This window comes from Saccopteryx bilineata, chromosome 3 (genome assembly GCF_036850765.1).
Source record: "Saccopteryx bilineata isolate mSacBil1 chromosome 3, mSacBil1_pri_phased_curated, whole genome shotgun sequence".
Taxonomy (NCBI): Eukaryota; Metazoa; Chordata; class Mammalia; order Chiroptera; family Emballonuridae; genus Saccopteryx; species Saccopteryx bilineata.
Genome location: NC_089492.1, coordinates 35,465,701 through 35,487,688, shown reverse-complemented (window position 1 = coordinate 35,487,688; position 21,988 = coordinate 35,465,701). Strand labels below are relative to the sequence as shown.

General features: G+C 41.1%; 2 protein-coding genes across 7 annotated transcripts; one reads left to right on the top strand and one right to left on the bottom strand.

The window, feature by feature from the left end:
• Positions 1-5,037: 5,037 nt before the first annotated feature.
• LOC136329573 (DNA-directed RNA polymerases I, II, and III subunit RPABC4) lies at positions 5,038-12,732 on the bottom strand. 4 transcript variants are annotated; one of them, XM_066265959.1, is made up of 4 exons: positions 12,653-12,732; positions 11,959-12,028; positions 11,540-11,632; positions 5,038-7,277 (listed from the first exon to the last, which is right to left on the bottom strand). In XM_066265959.1, exons 2-4 carry the CDS (start codon positions 12,017-12,019, stop codon positions 7,255-7,257), a joined length of 177 nt encoding a protein of 58 aa, XP_066122056.1. In that variant the 5' UTR covers positions 12,020-12,028; positions 12,653-12,732; the 3' UTR covers positions 5,038-7,254. The 4 variants fall into 4 exon arrangements, with proteins under 4 accessions (XP_066122056.1, XP_066122057.1, XP_066122059.1 ...); XM_066265960.1 differs by having other exon boundaries at positions 12,657-12,723; XM_066265962.1 differs by having other exon boundaries at positions 12,580-12,657.
• Positions 12,733-18,679: 5,947 nt separating this feature from the next.
• Positions 18,680-20,624, top strand: POLR2K (RNA polymerase II, I and III subunit K). Of its 3 annotated transcripts, none has more exons than XM_066265956.1 (4): positions 18,680-18,757; positions 19,387-19,456; positions 19,793-19,885; positions 20,486-20,624. In XM_066265956.1, the coding sequence occupies exons 2-4, from the start codon at positions 19,396-19,398 to the stop codon at positions 20,506-20,508; spliced, it is 177 nt and encodes a 58-aa protein (XP_066122053.1). In that variant the 5' UTR covers positions 18,680-18,757; positions 19,387-19,395; the 3' UTR covers positions 20,509-20,624. The 3 variants fall into 3 exon arrangements, with proteins under 3 accessions (XP_066122053.1, XP_066122052.1, XP_066122055.1); XM_066265955.1 differs by having other exon boundaries at positions 18,689-18,761; XM_066265958.1 differs by having other exon boundaries at positions 18,692-18,834.
• Positions 20,625-21,988: the final 1,364 nt, after the last annotated feature.

The window sequence follows — 21,988 nt, the reverse complement described above, 5'->3', positions numbered from 1 at the left end:
TAATGGGTCTTGGGGATCCTCCTCTCCCACGGCTGTCTCCATTATATAATGTTGCAATCGTGCAACCTGAACACCAGTCATCTTCCTGAAGCTGCCAGGGCCACCCACTTTCCCCACTTTTACAACAGCTGGAACTTCTGTTCTCATTAAGCTGCCGCCAAAGCTACAAAAGAACTTTATTACCATATTTCTCCATGTATAAGATGATCCCATGTAAAAGACGCACCTTAATTTTGGGGCCTGAAATTTGAAAAAAAATGTATTACATAAAGTTATTGAACTCAAGTTTTATTCATCATAAAATTCATACAACTCCTCATCACTGTCAAAACTCCCATCCATTAGATCAGGGGTCCCCAAACTACGACCCGCGGGCCACATGCGGCCCCCTGAGGCCATTTATCCGGCCCCTCCCGCACTTCTGGAAGGGGCACCTCTTTCATTGGTGGTCAGTGAGAGGAGCATAGTTCCCATTGAAATACTGGTCAGTTTGTTGATTTAAATTTACTTGTTCTTTATTTTAAATATTGTATTTGTTCCTGTTTTGTTTTTTTTACTTTAAAATAAGATATGTGCAGTGTGCATAGGGATTCGTTCATAGTTTTTTTTTATAGTCCGGCCCTCCAATGGTCTGAGGGACAGTGAACTGGCCCCCTGTGTAAAAAGTTTGGGGACCCCTGCATTAGATTGTCCTCATCTGTGGCTGATGACAAATCACTGTCTTCAAAAACAAGTGCAAAAATAAGCATAAAAAAGGCAGGAAATGCATGTTAAAAAACAACAACCAGTATATAAGATACACCCAGTTTTTAGACCCCAAATTTTCAAAAACTGTGTGTCATATATGGAGAAATACAGATTTGCCATCTAATTTCTCACTATCTGCCCCGGCCACAAGCAAATCTACCCACATCTTGGAACGGGTAATCTTGACAAACTCATTTCAACCTTCACAACTTGTCGGTTGGGGGGTGGCAACACAGGCAAGGGCCTGCACAGCTTTATGGCTTCATGCTGTCTCCACCGCCCCCAAACCTGCCACCACCTGTAAAACTGTGTTGATGGACTGCCCCACATAGGGGCCCAAAATGGTTACAATCGACCTGAAAAGGGCTGATGAGACACTACAGAGAATAAGGTACCTCATCCCTGCTGCAAACACTTCCAGATTTGGCCCACACAAAGCAGCATTCCTCATACTTAGTTCCCAGAGGATCTGCAGCAGCAGCAGCTCTGTATATAACAGTCACCAACTCACAGCCCTCAGCAAGCCTCCAGATTTCTGCCATACTGTACAAATAACAGCCATCACCCATTCTAACAGAGTATGGTTTCCTAGGTTGTCATGGAAGTTCTGAAGACACTGCTTCAAGAATTGCGTGGTAATGGCAGCCAATTTCTCCATCTCTGTTCCAAAGAGCACGATGCTATGCACCCCTATATCCTATAACTGCAGCAACCAAGCTGCCAGGGACTGAGTGGGTTTCTGCCTGAATTGCCCCAACTCCATCAACTCTGTCTCCAGTAAGAGGCCAGACCACAGAGTACTCAACCACTTGCAGAGGGGGTTGTGCTGGCCCAGTCACTCTAAGCTGCTGGGTTTTTATGCTTCATAACACTGGAAATTAAATCTGCATGTCTATAGATCCAATTTCAAACTTTAGAGTAATCCTTAGGTCGTTAACTAAATTCTTTGTCATGGAGAATGTGCCACAGACCATATAAAGGAACTTTACATCTCATTCTAGTCTGCAAAGTTTATTAAAAACTATGTCCTAAGTCTAACTCAGCCTACTGTAACTTCATATTTTACTTATACCATAAGAAGAAAGCCTTTGAATACTTGTGGAAAAACTGTAATTCCACATGCCCAGTAATTTTCTTCTCACTCATTTTTTTGTTTATACTTATGTCCATATTTATATATTTAAGATGTTTATATATTAATTTTACTGAGAAAGGCGACAGAGAAGGTAGAATAAGAAGTGTCAATTCATAGTTGTTTCACTTTAGTTGTTCACTGACTGCTTGTCATATATGCTACAAACAGGCAAGCCCAGATTTCCAAACTGCAAGCTCAGCGTTCCAGGTCAACGCTCTATCCACTGCACCACCAGTCAGGCTGTACAGAAATATTTATGCCAACTGAAAAAGCAGGATAAAAAGCAACTTGAAGAAAAAAGACTATGTGGGCAAATGAGAAATATCACAATGGTCTTCACTGAGAAGCCTTTGTATCTATATCTATATATCTATATATCTCTCTATATATCTCATTTATATATAGTAAAAAACTACCACTAAACTTAGATATTAAAAATATTATGCCAGAAATTAAAAACCTAATAGATGGATTACAAAGTAGTGATGAAGAAAGCTTTTTAGAAGGGAAAACAAAAGACAAAAAGCAAAAGATAAGCCTGACCGGTCATGGTGCAGGGGCTAGAGCATCAGCCTGGGATACTGAGGTCCCACAGTCGAGTACAGGGTCGCTGGCTTGAGCGCAGGCTCATCAGCTTGAAGCCCAAGGTCACTGACTTGAGCAAGAGGTCACTGGCTTGGCTGGAGGCCCTGCCTCCTGTGAAAGCATGTGAGAAGCAATCAATGAACAGCTCAAATGCTACAACTACAAGTTGATGCTTCTCATCTCTCACTTCCTCTCTCACATGCTCTTTCACTAAAAAAAAAAAAAAACAAAAAAAAAAACCCAGAAACAAACAACAAAAACACACACAACAAAAACGAGAAACATTAAGTCTAATACTAAATTTAAAAAATATCTAGAGAAAAGAGAAAATTGAAGGTAGGAAGTTATTAAATACAAGAAAATTTCCCATAACCAAAGAGATTTTGTTTCCAGATTGAAAGTACCCAAGCGACCAAAGCAGTGGAAAAGCAGCGTACAAAGGCACACATTGTAAAATTTCAGTACACTGGCAAAAACTGTTTCCAGAAAGTGGGTCACATACAAAGGATTAAGAGTAAGACTAGTTTTGGACTTCTCAACAATACGGGAAGCTAGAAGACAATAAAACAATCCTTCAAACTTCTGATGCTGGTGAAGAACACCAAAAAAGGTCGTGTCAGGCAGAGAGAAAAGCATGGGAAAAGGACAGGTAGGAAGGAAAGCAGGCCCCTTACTTGCGTAAGGAACTGCAAACATCTCCTTAGAACCAAAAATTGAGGGGCAGGTTGAGGTGGTGACAGAGGTAGGAGTCAGGTTATCAAGGACCAAATCCATTAGTCCCAATCATTTTTATTTTAACAAAATGGGAGCCACTGAGGATTTTAGCAGGACAGTACCATGACATCCAAATTTTTGAAACCCAACCTGAAGAGTATGGCAGACAGCAAAACCAGTAGCTGGAAACTAATCCTATGGCCAGTAACAATACTGTGTGTAATATGGTAATACTTACATTAATGCTAATAATAATCAACACAGATTAATATTAGACTGAAGTTTTAGGTATTATTTTATCTTGCCATAAACCCTTGAAGCAAGTGCCATTACTTCATGCCTATTGTAAAAACAAGGAAAGTGAACTCTGGTAAAGTAACACTGCCAGCTAACAATGGACATCTATTCTTCCTTAAGACTAGTTATTTTTGGTCCTGGCAGGTTGGCTCAGTGGTAGAGCATCAGCCTGGTGTATGGATGTCCCGGGTTGATTCCCAGTCAGGGAACACAGAAGTGACCATCTGCTTCTCCACGCCTCACCCTCTCTCTCCTCTCTCTCTTTTTTGCTCCCCCAACCATGGTCAATTGACTGAATCATGTTGGCCCTGTGAGCTGAGGATGGCTTTCTGGATCCTCAACCTCACATACTTAAAAAAACAGCTGTTGTGAGCATGGCTCCAGATGGGCAGAGCATCAGGCCCCAGAGGGGCATTGTTAGGTGGATCCAAGTAGAGGAACATGTGAAACCCTCTAACTCCCCTCCTCTCACTTAGAAAAAAAAGAAAAGACTGGTTGTTTCTTATTTCTTCCACTATGTTTTAATATTTTCATACCTTCAATCTTTGAAGATAGCTTACTGCAGGGGTCCCCAAACTTTTTACACACGGGGCCAGTTCACTGTCCCTCAGACCACTGGAGGGCCGGACTATAAAAAAAACTATGAACAAATCCCTATGCACACTGCACATATCTTATTTTAAAGTAAAAAAACAAAACGGGAACAAATACAATATTTAAAATAAAGAACAAGTAAATTTAAATCAACAAACTGACCAGTATTTCAATGGGAACTATGCTCCTCTCACTGACCACCAATGAAAGAGGTGCTCCTTCCGGAAGTGCGGTGGGAGCTGGATAAATGGCCTCCCGCATGCGGCCCTGCAGGCCATAGTTTGGTGACCCCTAGCTTGGAGTTTGAAAGCACTCAGCCCTGGCCGGGTTGGCTCAGCGGTAGAGCGTCGGCCTAGCGTGCGGAGGACCCGGGTTCGATTCCCGGCCAGGGCACACAGGAGAAGCGCCCATTTGCTTCTCCACCCCTCCGCCGCGCTTTCCTCTCTGTCTCTCTCTTCCCCTCCCGCAGCCAAGGCTCCATTGGAGCAAAGATGGCCCGGGCGCTGGGGATGGCTCTGTGGCCTCTGCCCCAGGCGCTACAGTGGCTCTGGTCGCAACATGGCGACGCCCAGGATGGGCAGAGCATCGCCCCCTGGTGGGCAGAGCGTCGCCCTTGGTGGGCGTGCCGGGTGGATCCTGGTCGGGCGCATGCGGGAGTCTGTCTGACTGTCTCTCCCTGTTTCCAGCTTCAGAAAAAATGAAAAAAGAAAAAAAAAATTAAAAAAAAAAAAAAAAAGAAAGCACTGTATTGACCATCATTAATTCTTCCTTTGACAATAAAGCTGAAGTCAAAAGAAATAAAGTTACTGGCCAGTCACTGAGTAGAAGTCTGAATGTGAACCAATTTCCATGCCTTTCTCATGGATATGCAAGCCCAGTCATTGGTAAGCAGCTTAATAGGGAAAACTTATGTGTGAACTTCAAACCCATATTATTCTATTTACAGAGCACTATTCAAAACAATCTTTTTTTTTTAATTTTATTTTTTTAATGGGGTGACATCAATAAATCAGGATACATATATTCAAAGATAACATGTACAGGTTATTTTGTCATTCAATTATGTTGCATACCCATTACCCAGTCAGATTGTCCTCTGTCACCTTCTATCTAGTTTTCTTTGTGCCCCTCCACCTCTCCCTTTCCCTCTCTCCCCTCCCCACTCCCCTCGTAACCACCACACTCTTATCAATGTCTCTTAGTCTCACTTTTATATCCCACCTACGTATGGAATAATGCAGTTCCTGGTTTTTTCTGATTTACTTATTTCACTTCGTATAATGTTATCAAGATCCCACCATTTTGCTGTAAATGATCTGATGTCATCATTTCTTATGGCTGAGTAGTATTCCATAGTGTATATGTGCCACATCTTCTTTATCCAGTCATCTATTGATGGGCTTTTTGGTTGCAAAACAATCTTTTAAAAGCAATTTTAAATCTATTTTACCATTTTTTTCTTAACACTGCCCTGATAAGCAAGATAAAATTACTTTTTTTGTTTTTTTTTTTAATTTTTTTTAAATTTTATTTATTCATTTTTAGAGAGGAGAGAGACAGAGGAGAGAGAGACAGAGAGAGAGAAAGGCGGAGGAGCTGGAAGCATCAACTCCCATATGTGCCTTGACCAGGCAAGCCCAGGGTTTCGAACCAGCGACCTCAGCATTTCCAGGTCAATGCTTTATCCACTGCGCCACCACAGGTCAGGCCTAAAATTACTTTTTTTTACAAATGGAGACACAAAGACTTCTCCATGGCTATGAGTTCCAGTGGTAATACAATTTTAAACAGCTGTTTCGTTAACCAAATAACAATATTCAATTAAATTACTGATACACAAAGAACCTGTAATGGAATTAGTAGTTAATAGCACAATTATCCAATGACAGGGTTTGTTTAGGGGCTGTCATAAAGAGATTATTTGTTGGCTCTATTTTGTCTAAAAGCAACATAAGAAGAAATATATAATTACAAAATAACAAGAGCTGACGAAAAGAAAACCCAAACCAAGTAAGCACTCTTTAAAAATCTGAGCATGGGCCTGACCTGTGGTGGCACAGTGGATAAAGCATCGACCTGGAAATGCTGAGGTCGCCGGCTCGAAACCCTGGGCTTGCCTGGTCAAGGCACATATGGGAGTTGATGCTTCCAGCTCCTCCCCCCTGTCTCTCTCTGTCTCTCTCTCCCCCTCTCTCTCCTCTCTAAAATGAATAAAATAAAATAAAAATTATAAAAATTCATTAAAAATCTGAGCATGGTAGTACTTTATAGAACATATAACAAATATATAGAACTTAGTATTTGAGAATGGTAGTAAATACCGGTGTTCTTTAAAAATAGCATAATTTTTTGAATGTCAGAGACACACATAGCTACTAATAAAGTTGGAATATTTCAGACCTTCAAAATTAATGTCAGGGGAGGCCAACATGACATTACATAATGATGAAATCCTGGAGCTGATAAGGTATCTGATTATCGATATCCCTAAAATCAAGATAAATATTTTAAACTGTAATTTAGTATAAACCAAACCCTATTCTTTTTATATCTTGAGAGCAGATCTTTTTACTTTAATGAATGATTACATCTGGAACTGCACCTGCCTTAATAGTCTTCCTCTTTTCATGGGGGTGATTTTCCCTTACCGAAAGCAACCATTAGTTCCTTTTCCCTCGCCCAAAATTTAAGAGTCCAGCATTATATAACACATACAGAAAGGCCTACTTCAAGTTAACAAATGAAAAATTTAAATACAAATGATGGTATGCACACTGATAGTAAGAGCACTGTTATACTCCATGCAAAATGATGCCAGAAACTTCACAGTTGATATTAGAAAACAATAGTTTCCAAGGAACTTAATCAGACCTTTAGAGAGTCCTAGAAATCTTTATTTTTAACAAGGGCTCCAACAATTCTAGGCTTTGATTAAATGTGTGGTTTGGGGAAACATTTTTAACCCTCATTGTGTCAGATGATAAATACAATAAAATTAAATTACAAATCACGTAATCAAACAAGTTTATTTATGTAAGCTACTAAAAGATACCTAAATGCTTTTTTAAATAGAATCGTGTGTATAGAGTTATATTCATAAAGATAAGGACACTAATCAAAAGCTACACAACATTAACAGCAAATCCAAACGCGAACAAAGATACTCCTCTGCCGTCCACGTTTCATCGCGCATCAAACACCACCACTGTATTAAAATGTGTTAAGGACAAAATAAGCATTTAAGAATTACATAACAGGCAGTACTTCAAAGTCACTTTCTCTTTATAATATGCTAGTTTGTTATTTAATATAAAATGCTCAAAAGTATGGAATCCATCACTAAGAGTGACAACTTGAAATATTTTTAACTCTTTGAGTAGTGCGTTTCTTTTCATGCTCACTGACCCCTGGGAATGAGTTGTGTTTTTTTTTGTTTTTTTTTATGAAATTAGTTCCAGTTCCAGTTTTATTAACTTAAAATCATGTTTGTTTGATAACCAATTTATGGAAACAAGAAGAACAAACATTTGCTTTTTTAAATTTTATTTATTCATTTTAGGAGAAGAGAGAGGGAGAGAAACAGAGAGAGAGAAGGGGGGAGGAGCTGGAAGCATCAACTCCCATATGTGCCTTGACCAGGCAGGCCCCGGGTTTCGAACTGGCAACCTCAGCATTTCCAGGTCAACGCTTTATCCACTGCACCACCACAGGTCAGGCAATTTTTGCCTTTTTTTAATGTTGCCTTACACATTTTTGTTATCTCATGAAATTCTCAGGTACCTCCCACCTGTAAATAAAGTATTATTAGCAGAATCTCAAATATGTACTCGCATATGATGATATCCTTAGGACAATTTATAGGTATTTTTATTTATTTCTTATGTTTAAAATTTTTTCAAACTGTGGTATTCCTGAAAACATGATGCAGGCAAAGTGGTTGGTTACATTCAACACACATCACCCTGTGTCCCTCCGTGTATGCTCCCTTCTTGTAGTGTGCTGACATACGAAGCATTTTGGTTGTGGCTTATCCTTTGAGGCTGTTGCAGGGACTGGCTTTGGCAAGTGACACCCTGAAAGACGAAGGCTGACTCCTACTGAGATGGTCAGCCTCCTCTGGGTGACTTCCTCTCTTTCACAAACTCCTCCAAAAGCTGATCAATGAGCTTCAGTCTGAAGTCATACAGCTGTGGTCTTCCTCCAGTCTTCATCTGATACACAGTGTATGAGTTCAAAACAGCAATGTCAATGTCATGAAAAAAAAGTTTTATATACTATTTCATGGTTTTTCTTACATTTCCTGTGAAACTTATTTGCATATCAGTTTTGTCAATCAAAGCCATATTCTCATTATACCTAAGCACACTTAGTGGCTTGGTAATGCTTTGCCCAGTTGTGTAATCACTTTTGCCAGTTTCAATCATCAAGTCCTCATGAATTGTAGTTAGCAGGTTGACCTCTCTTTTGTCACGCCATCTTTGAGCTAATATGAGTGTATTATGTCTTGAGACACATTCACTTTCTTTAATATTTTTAGGAAACTTGGGCATTCCCTCTTGGTTTTTTCTAACAGTACCACAAGCACCAGTTCCGTTTTCATATAAATATTCAAACAAATTAGGACTTGTATACCAATTGTCAAGGTAGATATTAAGTTTTTTTCCTGTGTAAGCAGTAAGGAATGTCTTCACCACAGAACCTGAGATTCCAACATTTTCATCATACTCAATCTCAGTTTCCTTCCCTGTATAATATGTGGTCAAGGACAAATTCTGTTTCACAGTCACGAAGAAGGAACATCTTTATCCCAAATCTATGCCGTTTAGATGGAATAAACTGTTTCCATTGAAGGTGCCCTTTCCAAACCACTATGCTTTCATCAATGCACAAATTTCTAAATGGATAAAGAATGGACCGTTATTTTCTTCTGAAGTGGTCTACAACAGCGCTCATTTTATATAGTCGATCACCCTGGGGTTGAATATTGTTATCACAAAAGTGCAGCAAATGTAGTGCCAGCTGAAAACTATCCAACAACATAATTTTTCCAAAGAGTGGCATTTCAATCAAAACACTTTCCAAAGATTGGCATTTCAATCAAAAAATTTTTTGACCAGTAGTCCTTCAGTCTGTTCTTTTTTATGTGCCCCATCAACATAACAAGAGCTAGAAAAACATACAAATCTTTTACAGTAATTCCTTTCCACTTGTGTAACTTTGATTTTTCTTTTCCATCTGTATTTTCAAGAATAAATTTGTGATTAATTATTCACTTCAATTGCTATTTTGCTCAGAAATCCTCTATCAACAATCTCTTTGAAAATTGAAATTTCCACTCTATTGTTGTCTTCAGCGTCATCCAGTTTCTGAGAAAAACTACCAAAAATACCTGAATTTGAATCATCGAAGACAGGAGAAATTGTTGGAAGAAACTTTCCTGCAGACATCCAATTCCTCAACACAGGTTTATCTGGTGTCAAATGAGGTCTTTTTGCTTGTGTTGCTGGCCCAGAATCAGAAAAACTTTCACCAGACAAAGAATTGATTATTTCATCATTGAAATCACTATCAATGCAAGATGAATATTCATCATCAGTCTCTGCATTGTCAAAATATTATGAATATCTTCCGGAGCTAGCCTTCCTGTCTGATGATGTCTCAACGTCTTTCCTGGGGAAGAGCTAAACATTTTACATGAATGAATGATGTAAATGTAGAGGAAAAAGCAAAAAATTATAAAAACAATTGTACCATATAAGATCCTGAATATTGCGGTATTAGAACAATAACAACTTATAAAATGACAAAAACCAGCTATGAAGGCAGTAAGTTCTGTCAAGAGAACTACAGCAGCTACAGATACTATGCACATACTCAAGGCTGAACATAGTTGCTAGTATAATGAAACAGGTGGTAGCGCTCTTCGGACACTTTATACAAATATTGATCAACTTAAGACCTATGCAACTTACAACCATTCAACTTTACAACCACAATCGCTAGCCACGACTGCTTGGTGTCTGACAGCGCAAGCATTGCCCAGCTGGGCGTACAACAGTGCGGACCAGCTTCCGGCAGTAATACCATCTCCACATGCACCATTTCAACTATTATCCCAGACTCGGTACAGCAATCTGTGTTTTGTGTCTTGGATATTTTTCATCAAACCCTCCCAAGATGTCTACCAAAAGGAAATTGTCTTTGCAAATATTAAACCAGTTGTACTGGTAATGCAGGGTTTTACTTAAAACTGACAAATGTAAAAATAAGAAACAAAATGGTGTAGAGATGATACAAATGGCATAAAATGAACAAAGAAAATTATGATATATAATAATGAAAGAAAATTATGATAAAATGTGACTTAAAGATTTTTATAACATCATTTCACAGTACTGTACATATAACCTACTCAACTTATGACCAAATCGTGTTACAACCAGTCTGTTGGAACCAATCGTGGTCGTAAATCGAGCACTAGGTGTAGTGAAAATTGGGCTATCCATCCTCCAGGATAGATGGCAACACATGCTACAACACTTCTGAAAGGAAGGTGCACATGCACACCTTTACTTCCCCAGCTCAAAGTCTAAAGACACAACATGTATGATCGTACTCTGGATGCTCAGGAGGCACGAAGACATACATGAGCATTCACACTACTCAAAGGGTTAATAACCCATTTCAGTTTTTTTCTTTTTCTTTCATTTTTTGTATTTTTCTGAAATGAGAAGCGAGGAGGCAGAGAGACCAGGCATGCACCCAACCAGGATCTACCTGGCAAGCCTACCAGGGGGCAATGCTCTGTCCATCTGGGGCATTGCTCCATTATAACCAGAGCCATTCTAGCACCAGAGACCAAGACCATGGAGCCACCCACAGCACCCAGGCCAACTTTGCTCAAATGGAACCTTGGCTGTAGGAAGGGAAGAGAGAAACAGAGAGAAAGGAAAGTGGGAAGGGTGGAGAAGCAGATGGGTGCTTCTCCTGTGTGCCCTGGCCTGAAATAGAACCCAAGACATCTACACAATGGCCCAGCTCTCTACCGGCAACTGGCCAGGGCCAATTTCAATTTTTATTACAGTGAAGCAAGGTTAAAGGTGACAACTTATTCATTTAAAAAATATTGTCAATATAAAAATTTCTCTCGGTCTTGTGACTAATTTGTAACCTTCCATTTGTCCATTAGGTAGCCCATATGTATTTGCCTTTCTATAATTTAGTGTTATAAATGAGTTACATGTAGATTCCCTGAAAAATAGAGTGAGAACAAAAATCAAGTTTACAGATTATATAGTATGTGACTACACACTGGCATACCAGTCCATAAAAAAAGTTGATTTTTTTATTTTTAGTATGAATAATCCAAAAGTTACTATCATTTTTTACCAGAAATTAGTCTTTTACTATCAACCCAAGCATTAACTTCCTCCTACCTCATATTAGAAAGCAGAGTTTAAAGGATACATCTTTTAGTCCTTTTCTTGTACATTATTCTGTGTCCACATTCTCTGCATCTGATTGGACCCCTGGATTTTATTTCATTTTCTCTGTGACAGTCTACAAAAGAAAACACATTAATTCAGTATCTAAAAGGAAAACATTACGGACTAGCAAACTATCTTAACCACATTTTTCACCCAAAGCACTAAAATATACTCAATCTCAAGGGTATGTGTGTTATTACTAAAATGCTAGGGGGAAAAACATAAGAGAGTTTGACATACACTTTTTCTAGTAGAGAAAATGAAATGTTGAGAGAATTTTTATTGTTACTAAAATGTTCTGCTGTTTAACTTTAATGAGTGATTCATTTAAGCCAAACAAAAAATAATTTGTAGAAACTTGAGTAAAATACCCTTACTTTATGTAAGTGCTACTCTTACCTCCACAGATATATATCATTGGCTGCTCCTTTGGGGGTCGGACGTCCTCCTGGGTGTCCATTGTTAGTCCCTAAAATGAAATATTAAAATAATGAATACCTCAAAAAAGCTCTTCACAAATCCAACCAGGCCTAAATTTTCTCAAAAAAGCTAAAAAGCTCTTAGTCCGTACGTTTTTCAAAAACTATGCATAGATCTAAAGGACGAAACAAACAGAAAACACCGTATCTACCACTAACTCCCAAACTGGACACATATATCTCACACATGTTATTTCGTCTATATGTTATTTATTATATTCTTTACATCACTCCTAGGAAGTATTACTCTCATCTTACAGATGAAGAAGCCCAGGCTTAGAGCAGTTAACGCGCAGGATTACCAGGAGGCAGGGGAATTTAGAACTCGAGTTCTCATTTAGCACAAGCACAAGTTCTATTTTCCAATCTTCCGTAGGGGACAGTCAAAAATTATTTCTCTCATGGAGAACACGCACCCGAAGACGAGGGAATACTGAAATCACTCCCAACAGCTAAACAGCTAAGCTGAAAGAAGCCAGGCAAATGGCTAACATCATCCGCTCTATCCACAGTCTCTCCCAAGTCTAAGTGCACACTGGACCTTTAAGCTCCGAGTGTCTCTCCAGTTCTGGCCCAAATACCAACACCCAAATCCCAACCAGTCAGCCTCCTACCCACGTAACACAGAGAAACTCCTCGCTGGTACTTCCAAACGGATTCTGGCTCGACGTTTTGTCACAGCCAACTTCCGGCGCTAGCGTGTGACGCACACAGTAACCGCCCCCGTTGCTCCTGGCGCCTCCGGGAGTGGCAGAGGGAGCCGGACTGAGCTCACGGGGATAGTAGGGATTTTCGCGCATTGGGCTGTCAGAGAAATTCCTGTTTTGCCCTTGTCTGTTTTCATTTATCAGGAAAGCAAACGTTTGAACAGTTCCTCAAGTTTTATGAGTTGGTTTTTCTGACTAATGAAGTCGGTAGGAAGTAACGCTCCGCGGAGGGCAGAAGTTGGACTGAAACCGACTTGCAAGTGTCAGTGGAATTCTAGGCTAACCGTTACTCAGGGGACACAGAAGAGTCGTCTGTACCGCTGACTTTCACGTAGAAAAACACTTTTTTCATATTGCTTTTCAAATGTGATATCTGAGCAGAGGAAGTGTAGCGTCCCTCCCACCATCATCATCTGTTGCATGATTCTGTTTTTCTTTTCCAGAGTCCTGTCATCCCTCTCACACGGTCCTTTTCTCGTTTTACAGCAAAGACTGGCCTGAGGGCAACTGTACCAGTTTCTCCTACTTAAGCCAAGAGATTTGGGCAGCAATAACTCTCCACTGACCCTTCCTCAGTCCCGTGTACTACTCCCTGAACAACAAAAACCACCTGCCCATTCGAGGTGTGTTTTTTAAAAGTTCAAGTTTTCAGTGACAGTATCAGTTGGGTCACAACATTTATATTTGTTTGCTTCTTTCATAATGGGTATTTTACTTAGGAGGAGGGAGAAGGAAATGAAGTTATTAACATTTATTTTAAAACATAACCAGTTTTGAATAAATTCATTGAGGAAGCAGGTTTCTTCCTTCTTGTTGGGAAAACAGCCCTGCTAGGCTTGTTCACTCACACTTTGCATGATTCGTGCGTGAGCACATGTCAGGGCCACGTGTGCATGGCCTATGTAAGGCTATGGGTAGTTTGACTCAGTGTGGATTTCAGATTGCCTGCCCGACATTGTGAGGGGTCATTTTTGCTGTTTGTTCACCTGTTGTCATGAGAAGTGGATTTCTCCTGTCTGTTTGCTCGTCCACCGTTGCAAGACTCTTATTAAACAGGAATGGCACAATGTTTCTGGCTCCACAGTTCCTCTGCTGTCTGCCCAATAATAATGTAGACCTCCTGGCCTTGCTATTGCCCTTGTATCTGGTATAATAGGCAGGATTCCGATCAGATTGTTATAGATCCATTGAAACCACTGAAGGGTGGGTTATAGTAGTTGCTGTTTTCTGTGGCTCTCCTTTTGGGGGCTGTGGGCTGGTTGTTTCTTACAGCCCTGCCAACAGAAACCAAAAGCTCTGTGTGAGAGGCTGCACAAGGTCAAAGGATTCAGATGAGCTGCAGACTGAGCACCAATAATGGTTTGAACTGCCACAGTTGCTGGAGAAGGAGACTGGCCGCTTTTGAGAGCTCTAGTGTAAAATGCAGGCTGAACACCAATGGTGTGTGGAAGTGGAATAATTGATAAAAAAAAAAAGGGAGTACAGGTCCAAGGACTGCAGTCTGCCATAGAAGCCAACCAGTGGCACCAGCAGTCGCTAGAGGTAATGCTGGTGGTTGAGGCCAGACAGATTTACATTGAATTCAGGAAGACAGTAAAGGAATTGTGGAGTCAGAAAGCTTCAATCTATTGTTCATTTATTGGAGGCTTGCAGATACAGGTGAGCAAATACACAAAGGAAAACTGCTTTTTGCAGTGCAGGACAAGGTATCAGGAAAACCACACTTCGGGGCGGCAGCTGAGGGAATCAGGGAACTGCACCTTACAGTGGCAAGAGAGAGATCTGGGAGAATCACCACCAAGGGAAAGAATCCACAGCTTTTCAGAGAGTCACACACGTGGCTTTCTGCCACGTGTACATGCAATAACCTTGCAAAATTCTTGCTGCCGGTAAACCAGCAAGGAAACCTAAAACAGCTGTTTTCCCTACATTCTTCCCCTTTAAGGTTGCTTGCCTCACAATCTAAGCCACTGCCCCAAATCTCTAACAGGACTTTATTAGACTTGACATCTAATTTCTCTCTATCTGCCCTAGCTGCACTCAAATGTACCCACATCTGTGTTCGGGTAGCCCCACAGGCTCATTTCTCTTATTTGTTGGGGCAGGAGCAGCATAGGCAGCAGCGCACACAGCCTTATGATTCTGTGCTGTTTCCAGCACCCTCAGATCTGCTACCATCTATGCAATTGCATTGATGGACTATATTGAGCCCCATATAGGGGCTCAAGATAGCCACTACTGACCCAAAAGGGTTGATGGGGTGCTACAGCAAATAAGGTCCCTCATCCCTGCTGTAAACACTTTCTCATCTGGCCCAAGGACCTCAGGTTGAAAGCAGCATTCTTAATACCTAGTTCCTGAAAGGCCTGGGGCAGCTCAGTATATGACTGCCCCTGACTCACTGCCCCCAGCAAGTCTCCAGCATTCTGCCAGAACATATGAATGGCAGCCATCACCCATTCTATTCTAATAGGTTATGGTTTCCTGGGTTGTCATGGCAGTTCTGAAGACACTGCTTCAAGGAGGAGTGCATGGCAATGGTGGCAATTTCTCCATATCTGTTCTGGAGAGTATGTTGCCATCCAGCCCTATGTTGCACAACTGTACTAACCAGGCTGCCAGGGGCTCGGCTGGTTTCTAAATGAATTGTGCCCCCCCAACCATCAGCTCTGTTTGTGTGTAGAGCTGGAACACAGAGTACCCCAAAACCAACAGCTCTCTCTGGGTGTAGAGCTGGACCACAGAGTACCCCAAAACCAACAGCTCCCTCTGGGTGTAGAGCTGGACCACAGAGTGATCCCCCTGTGGAGGGGGTTGTTCCTGCCCCTGAGGCACTCCTGACTGCTGGTTTTTGCACTCTGGGCGACCAACAACTGCACTCTGATATGCACCAAAGATACTTTACTCTGGCCAGACTTTCTATGGCAGGGCAAGGAGCTCCTGCCAACATCAACAGCTCTCCTTAAATGCCAGTGACTTCAATAGACATGACCCTGGACTGTACTCGCCCCCCACCTACAATAGGTAGTCTTGTTGGTACCATGGGGTAAAGGGCTAGAGGTGGGCCTCCAGTTGACTCCCTAGACACCCAGCACCTGCCCACCCAAGATAGAAGTGTATATATCCCTTGAGACTTCAGGGAGACAGCATTCTGAAGGATATCTTTGTAATTTCCTTATGGCCTATAATGAGTTCTTCCATCTTGTAACACATAGAACCAGCCGGTCCTGGTGTACAAGTCAATAAGGTTTAGAATGCTCGCCCAAGGTGGCCTCTGGTACCCAGATCTGTGCTCTCCATGCACAAAACTCTGGCCTTTATTCTACCAGAGGGTAAGATTTGTCTCTCTTGGTATCACTGAAAACTGTCAATTTTAACCCATAGTTTACTGGACATTGAAATCCAGGACTTGCACATTCTCATGGAGGAAATCCAGGAGGTGGAACAAAACACAGGGGACCCCCTGCAAGAATGGGGCACATCCTTAGCAACAGGCTGGAGCACTATCTTTATTGTCATATAGCTTGTGTTTTTGTAATTCTGTTGCTGTAGTCTGTACTGTTTCTGTTTCTGCATTGTACCTCACTCCTTGCAAAAGGACCATCATGGATGATAACGGTGGCATAGATTATGAGGTGAGCAAAACTAAAGGAGTATAATGTGGGGAAAACAGCGTTGTTAGGCTTCTCTTCTGGTTTACCGGAAGAAAGCCACGTGTGTGTCTATGAGAAGATACGGGTCCTTTCTCTTGGTGGTAATTCTCCTAGATAGCTCTCTCGCCACTGTAAGGTGCAGTTCCCTGATTTCCTCAGCTGCCGCTGTGAGGCATGATTTTCCTGATACCTTGCCTTGCACTGTGAAAAGCAGCTTTCCTTTGTGTATTCACTCGCCTGTCTCTGCAAGTCTCCAATAAATGGGTAATGTAGCTACACATTTACACTCCACAGTTCCTTTACTGTTTGCCCGAATTCACTGTGAACCTGTCTGACCTCAACCACCAGCATTACATCTAGCAACTGCCGGTCCCACTCATCAGCTTCTATGGCAAACTGCAGTGCTTGGAACTGTATTCCTTCCCCATCAATTGTTCCACTTCCACGCACCGTTGGTGTTCAGCCTGCATTTCACACTGGAGCTCTCGAAAGCGGCCAATCTCCTTCCCCAGCAACTGTGGCAGTTTAAGCAGTTATTGTTGCTCAGTCTGCAGCTCATCCTAGAGCTTTTGACCTCTCACACAAAGCTTTTGGTTTCTGTTTGCAGCGCTATAAGAAAAACCCAGCCCACAACCCCCAAAAGGAGAGCCACAGGGAACAGTAACTACTGTAACCCACCCTTCAAAGGTGTTGGTGGCTCTATACAAATCTGATCAGAATCCTGCCTACTACTCCAGATGTAATGGCAGTGACAAGGCCAAGATGTCCACGTTATTATTGGGCAGATAGTAGAGGAACTGTGGAGCCAGAAACATTGTGCCATTCCTGTTTAATAAGAGTCTTGAAACGGCGGACAAACAAACAGGCAGGAGAAATCCACTTCTCATGGCAACAGGTGAACAAACAGCAAAAATGACCCCTCACAATGGTGGGCAGGGAATCTACAATCCACCCTGAGTCAAACTACCCACCTTCTTACCTAGGCTATGCACACGTGGCCCTGACATGTGCTCACGCACGAATCATGCAAAGTGTGAGCGAGCAAGCCTAACACAGCTGTTTTCCCAATAGAAGAAACCTGCTTCCCCAATGAATTAAGTTATTCAAAACTGGTTACGTTTTAAAATAAACGTTAATAACTTCATTTTCTTCTCCCTCCTTCTAAATAAAATACCCTTTGTGAAAGAAGCAAACAAATATAAATGTTGTGAACCCAACTGATACCATCAGCAAAAAATTGAAATTTGAAAAAACACACCTCGCCCTGGCCGGTTGGCTCGGCGGTAGAGCGTCGGCCTAGCGTGCGGAGGACCCGGGTTCGATTCCCGGCCAGGGCACACAGGAGAAGCGCCCATTTGCTTCTCCACCCCTCCGCCGCGCCTTCCTCTGTCTCTCTCTTCCCCTCCTGCAGCCAAGGCTCCATTGGAGCAAAGATGGCCGGGCGCTGGGGATGGCTCCTTGCCCTCTGCCTCAGGCGCTAGAGTGGCTCTGGTCGCAACATGGCGACGCCCAGGATGGGCAGAGCATCGCCCCCTGGTGGGCGTGCCGGGTGGATCCCGGTCGGGCGCATGCGGGAGTCTGTCTGACTGTCTCTCCCTGTTTCCAGCTTCAGAAAAAATGCAAAAAAAAAAAAAAAAAAAAAAAAAAAAAGGAAAAACACACCTCTACTGGGCATGTGGTTTTCATGGAACTGGGGAGGGTCAGTGGAGAGTTATTGCTGCCCAAATCTCTTGGCTTAAGTAGGAGAAACTGATACAGTTGCCCTCAGGCCAGTCTTTGCTGTAAAACGAGAAAAGGACCGTGTGAGAGGGATGACAGGACTCTGGAAAAGAAAAACAGAATCATGCAACAGATGGTGGTGGTGGGAGGGACGCTACACTTCCTCTGCTCAGATATCACATGATTTGAAAAGCAATATGAAAAAAGTGTTTTTCTACGTGAAAGTCAGCGGTACAGACGACTCTTCTGTGTCCCCTGAGTAACGGTTAGCCTAGAATTCCACTGACACTTGCAAGTCGGTTTCAGTCCAACTTCTGCCCTCCGCGGAGCGTTACTTCCTACCGACTTCATTAGTCAGAAAAACCAACCTCGTAAAACTTGAGGAAATATTCAAACGCTTTGCTTTCCTGATAAATGACAACAGACAAGGGCAAAACAGGAATTCCTCTGACAGCCCAATGCGCGAAAATCCCTACTATCCCCGTGAGCTCAGTCCGGCTCCCTCTGCCACTCCCGGAAGCGCCAGGAACAACGGGGGCGGTTACTGTGTGCGTCACACGCTAGCGCCGGAAGTTGGCTGTGACAAAACGTCGAGCCAGAATCCGTTTGGAAGTACCAGCGAGGAGTTTCTCTGTGTTACGTGGGTAGGAGGCTGACTGGTTGGGATTTGGGTGTTGGTATTTGGGCCAGAACTGGAGAGACACTCGGAGCTTAAAGGTCCAGTGTGCACTTAGACTTGGGAGAGACGGTGGATAGAGCGGATGATGTTAGCCATTTGCCTGGCTTCTTTCAGCTTAGCTGTTTAGCTGTTGGGAGTGATTTCAGTATTCCCTCGTCTTCGGGTGCGTGTTCTCCATGAGAGAAATAATTTTTGACTGTCCCCTACGGAAGATTGGAAAATAGAACTTGTGCTTGTGCTAAATGAGAACTCGAGTTCTAAATTCCCCTGCCTCCTGGTAATCCTGCGCGTTAACTGCTCTAAGCCTGGGTTTCTTCATCTGTAAGATGAGAGTAATACTTCCTAGGAGTGATGTATAAAGAATATAATAAATAACATATAGACGAAATAACATGTGTGAGATATATGTGTCCAGTTTGGGGGTTAGTGGTAGATACGGTGTTTTCTGTTTGTTTCGTCCTTTAGACCTATGCGTAGTGTTTGGAAAAAACGGACTAGGAGCTTTTTAGCTTTCTCTGAGAAAAATTAGGTCTGGTTTGATCTGTGAGGAGCTCCTTTCAGATATTCAGTATTTTAATATTTCATTTTAGGGACTAACAATGGACACCCAGGAGGACGTCCGACCCCCAAAGGAGCAGCCAATGATATATATCTGTGGAGGTAAGAGTAGCACTTGCATAAAGTAAGAGTTTTTTACTCAAGTTTTTAAAAAATATTTTGTTTGGCTTAAATGAGTCACTGATCATTAAAGTGATAAAGCAGAACACTTTAGTAACCATAAAAATCCTCTCAACATTTCATTTTCTCTACTAGAAAAAGTGTATGCCAAACTTTCTGTTTTCTTTCCCTCCTAGCATTTTGGCAATAACACACATACCCTTGAGATTGAGTATATTTTATTTTAGTGGTTTTGGGTAGAAAATGTGGTTAAAAGATAATTTGCTAGTCTTTAATGTTTTCCTTTTAGAATCTGAATTAATGTGTTTTCTTTTGTAGACTGTCACAGAGAAAATGAAATAAAATCCAGGGGACCAATCAGATGCAGAGAATGTGGACACAGAATAATGTACAAGAAAAGGACTAAAAGATGTATCCTTTAAACCGTGCTTTCTAATATAAGGTAGGAGGAAGTTAATGGATTAATAAAGAGTAATTTCTGGTAAAACTGGTAGTAACTTTTGGATTACTCATAACAACAACAAAAAAGACACAATCAGCTTTTTCATGGACCAGTATGCCAGTATGTAGTCACATACTATATAATCTGTAAACTACTTGATTTTTGTTCTCATTAGTCTATTTGTCAGGGAATGTGCATATAACTAAGTACTCATTTACTAAATTATAGAAAGACAAACACAAATAGGCTATGTATGCATGCTACCTAATGGACAAATGTAGGCTTACCATTTAGTCAAAAGACAGTGAGAAAATTGTTATATAGTAATTCAAAATATATTTAAAATCAATAAGTTATCACTTTTAACATTGCTTCAGTGTAATAAAAATTGAAATGTGTTTTTAAAAATGTTTATTTCCAGTTTTCATTCTTAATGATATATTTTATACTTTTGAGCATTTTAGATTAAATAACAAACTAGCTTATTGTAAAGAGAAAGTGACTTCGAATATTAAGTCTTTTATATAATTTTTGAATACTTTTTTTGTCCTTAACGAACTTTAATACAGTGGTGGTGTTTGATGCTCGATGAAACATGGACAACAGAGGAATATCGTTCGCATTTGGATTTGCTGTTAATGTGTATAGCTTTTGATTAGTGTACTTATCTTATGAATAAAACTATACACATGATTTCATTTTAAGATACATTTAGGTGTCTTTTAATAGTTTACATAGATAAACTTGTTTGATTACATGATTTGTTATTTAATTTTATAGTATTTGTCATCCGACACAATGAGGCTCAAAAATGCTTCCCCAAACCACACATTTAATCAAAGCCTAGAATCGTTGGGGCCCTTGTTAAAAATAAAGATTTCTAGGGCTTTCTAAAGATCTGATTAAGTTCCTTGGAAGCCATTGTCTTCTATTATCAACTGTTTGTGAAGTTTCTGGCATCATTTTATATGGAGTATATCAGTGAACTTACTGTCAGTGTGCATAGCATCATTTGGAATTACAGTTTTCATTTGTTAACTTGAAGTAGGCCTTTTTGTATGTGTTATATAATGCTTGACTCTTTTAAGTCTTGGATGAGGGAAAAGAAACTAATGGTTGCTTTCGGTAAGGGAAAATCACCCCCATGAAAAGAAGATGAAGACTATTAAGGCAGGTGCAGTTCCAGGTGTAATCATTCATTAAAGCAAAAAGATCTGCTCTCAAGGTTTAAAAAGAATAGTTATTGGTTTACACTGAATTACTCTTTAAAACATTTATCTTGATCTTAAGAGATCTTGATAATCCGATACCACATCATCAGTTCCAGGATTTCATCATTATGTAATGTCATGTTGGCCTCCCCTGACATTAATGTTAAAGATCTGAAATATTTATATTGTTATTAGTAGCTGTGTGTGACTCTGACATTCAAAAAATTATGCTATTTTTAAAGAACACCGGTATTTACTACCATTCTCAAATACTAAGTTCTATATATTTGTTATATGCTATACAAAGTACCACCATGCTCAGATATTTATTTATTTATTTATTTATTTGGCAGACAGAGTCAGAGAGAAGGATAGATAGGGACAGACAGGAAGGGAGAGAGATGAGAAACATCAATTCTTCGTTGCAGTTCCTTAGTTGTCCATTGATTGATTTCTCATATGTGCCTTGACTGGGGGGCTACATTAGACCGAGTGACCCCTTGCTCAAGCCAGTGACCTTTGTACTCAAGCTGGTGAGCCTTGCTCAAACCCGATGAGCCAGCGCTCAAGCTGGCGACCTCAGGGTCTCAAACCCGGGTCCTCTGCATCCCAGTCCAATGCTCTATCCACTGTGCCATAGCCTGGTCAGGCCATGCTCAGATTTTTAAAGAGTGCTTCCTTAGTTCAGGTTTTCCTTTAGTCAGCGCTTTCATAATTTTGTTATTCTGCCGTATTCTTTCTTGACCTTGTCGCTTTTAGACAAGAGCATTCCAACAAATAAGGTATCTCTTTATGACAGTCCCTTAAACATAATGGTGCTATTAACTGCTCTAATTCCACCACATTTCCCTTGGGTATCAG

Excerpts from the sequence above, each read along its gene's own strand:
- POLR2K (XM_066265956.1), top strand. The coding sequence starts at position 19,396 with ATGGACACCCAGGAGGACGTCCGACCCCCAAAGGAGCAGCCAATGATA. Across the intron at positions 19,457-19,792 it reads AATGATATATATCTGTGGAG|ACTGTCACAGAGAAAATGAA; the intron begins GTAAGAGTAGCA and ends TTTCTTTTGTAG. Across the intron at positions 19,886-20,485 it reads CAAGAAAAGGACTAAAAGAT|TGGTGGTGTTTGATGCTCGA; the intron begins GTATCCTTTAAA and ends ACTTTAATACAG.
- LOC136329573 (XM_066265959.1), bottom strand. The coding sequence starts at position 12,019 with ATGGACACCCAGGAGGACGTCCGACCCCCAAAGGAGCAGCCAATGATA. Across the intron at positions 11,633-11,958 it reads AATGATATATATCTGTGGAG|ACTGTCACAGAGAAAATGAA; the intron begins GTAAGAGTAGCA and ends TTTCTTTTGTAG. Across the intron at positions 7,278-11,539 it reads CAAGAAAAGGACTAAAAGAT|TGGTGGTGTTTGATGCGCGA; the intron begins GTATCCTTTAAA and ends ATTTTAATACAG.